The sequence below is a fragment of the Colobus angolensis genome, unplaced genomic scaffold (assembly GCF_000951035.1).
Source record: "Colobus angolensis palliatus isolate OR3802 unplaced genomic scaffold, Cang.pa_1.0 Scaffold63, whole genome shotgun sequence".
Lineage (NCBI taxonomy): Eukaryota > Metazoa > Chordata > Mammalia > Primates > Cercopithecidae > Colobus > Colobus angolensis.
This window is the reverse complement of record NW_012119932.1, coordinates 9828821-9837524: the sequence shown is the minus strand read 5'-3', so window position 1 is coordinate 9837524 and position 8704 is coordinate 9828821. Positions and strand designations below refer to the sequence as shown.

The window sequence follows — 8704 nt, the reverse complement described above, 5'->3', positions numbered from 1 at the left end:
GGTTTTGCCATGTTGGCCAGGCTGGTCTCGAACTCTTGACCTCAAGTGATCTGCCTGCCTCAGCCTCCGAAAGTGCTGAAATTACAGGCATGAGTGACTGCACCTGGCCCCCAAACCATTCTTCTGATAGAAATAGAAGGAAAGGTGGATTGAGGTGGGGATAAGATATAAGTGTAAAGAATGCTTAATTGAGATGGGAGGGCTCTGCTGGAATAAACAACACTAGTGATTCTCTGGAAGGACCTAAATGTGCCTAATTCCAAAAAAAAGATAAGATTCCTGTACTCTGAACATGAATGGGCCACAGATTCATTCACCAAGGACTCAAGAATGTTCTTTTGGGAATGTTAGACAGGACTCAAGAACCATGGTTGACAGAATCTTCATGCTATTTATAACTCAAATTATGACTGTAATAGAGGAAATTTGGAAAAATACTTCCTAAATTTCACGTACACTGTAAGTTGCCCATCCTATTAGCACCAGGACTTCTTGCCTACAGATACATTAGCACTGAAACAATATACCATAAAAACGATTTACATAAAAGACAGCTGGAGCCGGTTGCCAGGGGAACTGACTATGTTCCAGACACATTCCACATTAGGGGGATAAACGTCTGGGTAGCCAGGGCTGTTGAAGATGCCTTCAGCCACGTAGAACGTTCCACCACAAGCTGGAAGAAAACAGAAATAAAGTGAGTATCACAGCAAAGACTGCATCAGACACTATAAAATAAAGGAGAAAGAACGCCAGAGCCATATCAATGTAAAAGAATAGACAATATGTCCATCTCACATTTTAAAACATTGATGTCATATAAAATAAGGAGGGAATGATTCTGCAAACTGAAGACCAAGGGCCAAGCAGTGTGGTGGATTAGAAGGAACTTCTGCAATGTCTTTTCTCAAAGCCTTTTCTACCTGTGAATGGTAACTTTGAAGAATAAAAGACTTGTTCACTATCCTACAGCCACTTGACTTTTGTGACCAGGATTCTATTCAACCCTGGCCTAGAACCCAAGGCAGCATGCTTGCTTTTCCCTCTCAGTAGAGCACCAAAATGCACACACCATCTTCTAGGTGTTCTGTAGCTTTTAACTACTAATAACAAGGAAGATGGCAGTGACCAGCAGCACTCTCCCGGCTAACAGGCTAAGAAACCCAGTCCCGGGCGGCTCCCCATTCCTCTCCTCCCCAGGTTGGGGCTGCCTTAACAAGCCAAAAAGAACACCAGGGTGAGCGCGGTGGCTCACACCTGTAATCCCAGCACATTGGGAGGCCGAGGCTGGCAGATCACGTGGTCAGGAGTTCGAGACCAGTCTGGCCAACATAGGGAAACCTCGTCTCTACTAAAAATACAAAAATTAGCCAGGTGTGGTGGCAGGTGCCTGTAATCCCAGCTACTCAGGGGACTGAGGCAGGAGAATCGCTTGAACCCAGGAGGTGGAGGTTGCAGTGAGCCAAGACTGTGCCATTATACTCCAGCCTGGGCGACAGACTGAGACTCCATCTCAAAAACAAAACAAAACAAAACAAAAAAAAGAACATCAAGTCATCTGAGAGCGTGGGGTGTAGCTGAAAAGACAGCCACATTTCCGACCAATCCTCCACACTTCCAGAGTTCATTATTGTTAGAATTGACAACAGGTTCACTTAATTGGGAAGAAGGTAAGATTTGGTCCAGAGGTGATCTCAGGAAATTAGCTCCCAACTGCGAAGGTCCAAGAGTCCCAAATAACAAACCAAGAATTTCTACCACATCCCTGTTAACTGCTGGAGCCAGGTGCTAAGGTTTCTTACCCGACACTGATGCAGTGACCATAGCATGGAAACCCCCAGCACTCAAGCTAGAATCAGAGACGAACCTCAGCATCAGGGCGCTGCTGAAGGATGTGATAGGATGGGGCATGTCAGTGCCACAGTAACGGCCTAGATAATGAAGATAACCACAAGGAGAATGAATGATGACATGGCAGAGGCCGCTATTTCTAGGAAACACATCTTTACTAGAATTACAAGAGACCAAAACAAAGGGAAGAAATTGCCACTAGGAGAACCACTTCATTCAGGGTCAGTGTTTGAGACAATACCTGATCATTTAAAATATAGGAGCTATACATAGGAGAGGTGATTTATAAACATGATCAAGAACAATAGGACCAGAGGAAAAACTTAGACCACCAAGGGACACATGTACCTAAAGCAAAAATCTCCGGCCCAGTTGGACCCATACAAATACATGCCCTAATATTCAATATGTTGTAGCACAGAAAAGTGTGGATGCTGGAGCCAGGCTACCTGGATTCAGCTCCTGGCTCAGTCATTTGCTAGCTGTGTGATCCTAGGCAAGTTACTTAAGTGCTTGGTGCCTCAGTTTCCCCACTTGGAGAAAAGGGGCATATTGAAAATAATGAAACCTATCTCATAAGGTTAAAAGGATTGACTTATCATTTCTAACATACTGAGAACAGTACTCAGCACAAGGTATTGCGATGTAACAGTTTGTTAAATAATATATCCTTATCCTTGTCAAATGCTTTCTAACAAAGACCTCAGGCGATGCTGTCAGAGGTGTGGATAGGGTGTGGAGAGTTCATTGATTGCTCACTTTTGTCTCAGACACTGTCCTGGGCACTGGGAATTAGGCAAAAGGCAAAATAGTCTCCTCCCTGACAGACCTTGTCTTCTAGTGCAGGATGAGAAGCTTTTACAACAAAATTCAAAAGTTAGGAAGTTTATGGAGAAAGCTTAAATGGCCTGAGGTGGTTTTTGTTTTGTTTTGTTTTGTTTTTTTGCCTGAGAATATTTCAGAAACTAGATAGTGGCACTCTTAATTTTATTGGGAAGTCTAACAAACAAATGACAGATTTTCAATGGAATTAATTAATTAATTAACTAATTAAGTGGTTATTATTATTATTATTTTTCGCGTCCACTAAGGACAAGGCTGAAAGAAACATGCTCCATTTGAATGTAAGAACTTGGTCAAATATTAACAAGAAATTTCTGATCGAATGCTCTGTAATGCTGGGATGGGCTGCATTCCACTACTCTTTAAAGCAGCTGCAATTTTTAAATCTTTTAAAACATATACACAAACTATTCACATGTTTGAATATATTAATCAACAGGCTGAGTTCCCTGAACCCCACATTCAAGCCTACTTTCTTACCCTCTAATCATCTGTACTTGGCTTAGGCTGCTCTTTCTATTTATTGGAAACATTCTAACCCAGAACGGCAGCCTATAAATATGTAGATCTATAAATAAAGCACAGCCAAGACCACAGATGTACATGAGTGAGCACCGAAGTACCTCGGAGGGGTGCGTCTTCGTGGTTGCCGTCCAAAATTTCTACAATGTCACGTGTGCACGTTGTGCTTCTTTCAAGTTCAAAGTGGGTAAAAGAGAGGGTGATATGATTTACTGCAAGAAAAAAGAGAAGATTCTCTAATACAGTACTGGCAAATAAAACATACAGGGAGATGGGGCAAGACGGGGAGGTGGGGATGGTTAATGAGTCTAAAAAATAGAAGGAATGAGTAAGACCTATCTGATAGCACAACAGGGTAACTGTAGTCGGTAATAACTTACTGTACATTTAAAAATAATTAAAACAGTATAATTGGATTATTTGTAATGCAAAGGATAAATGCTTGAAGGGATGGAGACCCCATTCTCCATGATGGGATTATTTCACATTGCATGCCTACATCCAAACATCTTAGGTACCCCATAACTATATACATCTACTATGTATTCACAAACATTAAAAATAAAAATTTTTTACAAAATAAAATTAAAATTAAAAAACATACATTGGAGATAAATTTTACTTCTGACGATTTCATGTAAGGGTTCTCCAGCAGAGAAGTAAAGAATGAGGCAGACTTGCACACGGTTGAAGGGATAAAGAGAGGGAAGGGGATAACTTCTATGCTAGATCATTTCCTTTGAAGAGTAACAGAATAGATGCTTTCCAAAGTGCCTGTGGCATCTGAAACGCTGGTAGTGGTAAATAAGAGGACTCCTGGGTAGTTCATTCCAGGCACTATAAGGGAATATCTTGTTGGAAAATGCCATCTTTCCAGTTTTTATATCACCATTGCTGTGTTTCTCTCGTAACCCTTTTTCTCAATAGACTCATTTCCTTAAATTTGGATTATTTGCATGTGCTTGCAAATAATGCATTCTTTTCTCCCTGGCTGTCACATTTTAGCTCACTTTGTTTTATTTTCAGGCTAGAGCTAGTGCCCTAAGGTTCAGAGACATTTATCAAGAAAGCTTTGCAGAACAGCAAGCCCCTGGATACGTTTTCTTTTTGTTGTTCTTCAAGCTCTCTAATCTTCGGAACAGGATCTTTTCCTATTGCTGTTCTTGAACTAGTGAGATCTTTCATCTAAATGCTTTACAACTCATTAGAAAATAATCCTCAGGCACAAACTGCTCTGTTCAAGGGAGGGGGCTTCTTTATCTACAGCTCAGTTTCTGGCTGGCTGGCAACTTTCTTTGGGGCTCCACCTCCCCGTTTGAATTGGCTAAGGATTACATCATCGGCCACCACATCTTATGCATGTCAATAAAGACACCAGCAGTATGTTAACTCCTGACATCCCAAGGGAAAGTGCTAGAGAATATTTAAGCCAGACTCTTCCTTTTGCAGATTATTTTTTCATGGCCTGATAAGCTTAAGTGACTTCCCTATTTTCACACAGGCGACTAATTGCTGTGTAGAGTGAAGAACTTAAAGTCTCTCCTACATTATGCCTGAAACTGTATTTTTCTGCAAACCTCAAGGGAGGGCAGGGCTCCCCTGAAACAGGATTCAGAAGGGCCCCAAGCATCACCTGCTCTGCAGCTATTCTGTCACGTCCTTTAGGGGCATTTCCTGATGTTCTCTTTCTGTCTTACCAACGGACTGTTACCAGATCAGAAAATAAGATTCTAGGGTTCCAAGAAAGAAAAGAAAGTAAGCCTTTATTCAATGTTTATTCAAGGCCTGTGCTGGAATAGTACCTTGCAGGAGAGCCCAGGTTTTATGAATGTCTGCTTTGATGGATAGGCGCGTGCATTGCATTCTGGCCCATGAGTCACTGATTCTCCAGTCTGTGGCTCTTCTTCATTTGTTCACTCAGCAACTGTCTTGAGCATCAGCTACACTCAAGGCACAAATGTCAAAAACTATTTATGGATTATTTTGGTTTACCCCCAATCTCACATGCCTGCATATGCCTGTTAATACAGCGAGGTTGTAGGTGTGTTGTGTTGTTGTGTGTGTGTGTTTTTAACCTTTGCTAGGCCTTGAAATGAAAAAAAAAATTGTTTTTAAATTTAGAAGCAACTGTAAAAATGACTTCCCTATCAGATTAGGAAATGCTTGTTCTTGTGCACATCAGGAATAGGGACTTGCAAAAGATGAAGAGGAAGGCCATCGACTGTTAGCACTGAGACAAGAAGGTTACTCATAGACTGACCTTCCCACAGACACCTTCTCTCCTGCATGCCTTTTCTTTTTTATTTTTTTACTTACATGGAGGTTGCGCTTGAATGATCCAGCTGCAGTTCTGATTGTTTGGATAATTGGCAGGGAACCGTGGAGAGGAAACAGTATCAAATGAGCTGGTGAGGATGTGGCCTCCGCAAGCTGAGGAACACACAAACACACATACATGTCATATGCTTTTCATTTCTACTGACCGTACAAAACAATTATTTGATGAATAAAACCATCAATGATTTTTCTTCTTATTTCTAAAATGCGTACCAAGGAAGTTCTCCGTAAGGAGAGCTGTACATAAACCATGAGAAAACAGGAGCACAGTTTATATTTTTAACAATTATTCGTCAACTACAGGAAGTAGGAAGTGGCAAAAAGCAACAGATTCAATGGCTATGAATTGCCTAAGTCATTCAAACAAAATTCTTGCATGGATTCACTTACACGGCCCACTCATAAATCATAGGTATAGGGATAATCTACTTATAAATGACCTCTTTTTTTCAGGAAAATAAATACTCAATTGAACAAGGCTTCCTAAGGATGACTGCAGATTATCAGAGAAGAGCAAAATTCCATGTGAGTCCTGAAGAGGGAGAGGTGGTCACTGCTGGAGGGCGTAAGAGGTCTCCCCGAGGAGGAGGCTGAGGCTCAACTAGGACTTGGAGGGTGAGAAAAGGGAGGCCAGGGAGGGGGCCGCCTGAGCAGACACAGAGGAGGGTAAGGACTGCAGCTATACATGCTCAGCTGGAGCGTGGGGTGCCCGAGGGATGTGGGTGACTGACGCTGGAGAGAGGTCAGGGCAGTTCTGGGGCCCTTGGTTAACATCTGCAGGAGCAGGCCAGGTGGAGACAGGACAGACACTGAACATTCCAATGGCATGATCAGAGCAGGGCTTTTACAGGTGACTTTGGAGAGAGATGGGGTAAGGGTAGGTGACTTTGAGGAGGTTGTCATAGTCCAGATGAAAGCTAGCAGGGACTTTTTACTATGAAACAACATACAAGTGAATAATAACATGCAAAAGAACTATTAGGAAACTAGTTTTTCTTTAAAATCAACAAGAATATAGTCTGTCTTGCTCCAAAGTCTAAAGGTCTATGGTATGTATTTGGGAGACCTGGATCCAGGCACTGTCCCTATCCAGAGCTCTTTCCTACAGAATATAAGTGAGTTGATAGATAGACATAATGACTACACAGACTAAATGTATTTGTAATGAATGTTCTGAATTATCTGAATATAAGTCATCTCTGATGGGATAAGGGGTTCATCTCTCAGAATGAGCAGATGAAAGGCAATGGATAAAAAGGTCTTCGAGAAGTGGTGATTTAAGAACAAAAACAATGGCCAGGTGCGGTGGCTCATGCCTGTAATTCTAGCACTTTGGGAGGCTAAGACAGGAGAATCATTTGAGGCCAGGAGTTTGAGATTAGCCTGGGCAACAGAGCAAGATCCTATCTCTAAAATAAAAAATCAGCCAGGCATGGGGGTGCACCTATAGTCCCAGCTACTTGGGAGGCTGAGGTGGGAGGACTGCCTGAGCCTGGGAGGTTGAGGCTTCAGTGAGTTGTGATTGCACCACTGCACTCCAGCCTGGGTGACAGAGTGAGACCCTGTGGAAAGAAAGGGAAGGGGAGGGAAAAAGAGGAGGGAAAAGGAAAGGAAGGAGAGGAAAAGGAAGAGGAGGGTAGTGGGGGAGGAAGGGAGGGAACAAAGAAAAATAAATGGAAAACAACAGTGACTCCTCAGTTGGACAATGGCAGGACTCAGAAATGAGGGAAACCACTGCTTCCGGGGGCTGGAATCTGATTACATTACCAGCAAGTCTTGTCATTGATAGCAGTGTATCCCATTGTAGTGTAAAACCTTGGGCAGTGCTAGATCAGTGAATTTGGATAAAAGCTTTTCTATACTGTTTCTAGTCTTAAAAAGTACTTTTAAACAGTATTATTCTGAAAACTTGTTAGAGATGCACATCCAAAGGAAGTCAGAGAAGGAGAAGGTTACAAGCATCAGGAGTTGGGATAAATGTAAGTCACAGTTCTTTTGTTCTATTTAATTTTTTACATGTTAAGTAGAAGGCTGTGATCAATTTCTGAGCACAGGTCTCATTTCACTGTTGCACCAAACAGAGCACTGAAGATTTCTCTTGGGCTTGGGAAGATCCGCAGGGTACTTGCCTTGCCTGAATTGAGCTCGGAAGCCTCTGTTCTGTCTGGAAAGGCCAGACTGAAATCTCACGAAGAGGCTGTTTCCTGAGGACACAATGGGGTTAGCCAGCTGCTCCCTTCCACACGTCCTGGCAAGGCGGGACATTGTGGAGCTTGAGCCATCGTATGCCTACAAGAAAGGGGCAAACAGTGGTTCAGAGCTTCAGATTCACATCGAGAAGGCCTGTATTCCATGAACTGCCTGCACGCCGATGTGCTACTGGAAAATCCCATGTTTGCTGGGTCTAGGGAAACTGGCTTTATTTTCTTCTCTTGTCTCACAGTTCCATGGGAGTGTTTGAGTCTTTGGTCATTTCTAGGGATGCTGACATAAATTTCGGCAGGAGTTCCTCTGTCAGAGCCACTATTAGATCTCTTGATAACTTCATAAATGCCATCCCTTCCACACTCCCCTTCCTCCCCAACCCCAGTGTAGTCACCTCAAAGGCCATGCCCACAACATGTGCTGGAAATGTGTGATGCAAGAATAGACACATGAGAAAACAGATGAGAAATAATGATGAGTGATGAGCATTTGTTGTCAGAATCCCGACATTTGTTAGATCTGTTTGTTCTGCTTAGGGTTCGTGATAGGGTAATGCTTATAATGCTTAAGAGAAAAGAAATGGTAGAATTCTTTTCAAATGATAGAGGTGATATGAGGCTGATTTAGAAAATTACCTCTCTCTCTTTTTGACCAGGCATGGTGGCTCATACCTATAATCCCAGCACTTTGGGAGGCTGAGGCGGGTGGATCACCTGAGGTCAGGAGTTCAAGACCAGCCTGGCCAATGTGGTGAAACCCCGTCTCTAATAAAAAATACAAAAATTAGCCAGGTGTGGTGGTGCACACCTGTAGTCAAAGCTACCTGGGAGCCTGAGGCAGGAGAATTGCTTGAACCCAGGATGGAGGTTGCAGTGAGCCGAGATTGTACCACTACTCTGAAGCCTAGGCTACAGAGAGCAAGACTCCATCTCAAAATAAAGAAAAG

General features: G+C 42.7%; 1 protein-coding gene across 1 annotated transcript in view; it reads right to left on the bottom strand.

Moving 5' to 3' along the window:
* Positions 1 to 8704, bottom strand: part of CUBN (cubilin (intrinsic factor-cobalamin receptor)) — a 315183-nt gene that overhangs the window by 123673 nt on the left and 182806 nt on the right. The window contains 5 exon segments of the mRNA XM_011963893.1: positions 544 to 676; positions 1803 to 1931; positions 3318 to 3428; positions 5533 to 5646; positions 7683 to 7842. Of these exon segments, the coding sequence (XP_011819283.1) occupies positions 544 to 676; positions 1803 to 1931; positions 3318 to 3428; positions 5533 to 5646; positions 7683 to 7842 (647 nt within the window).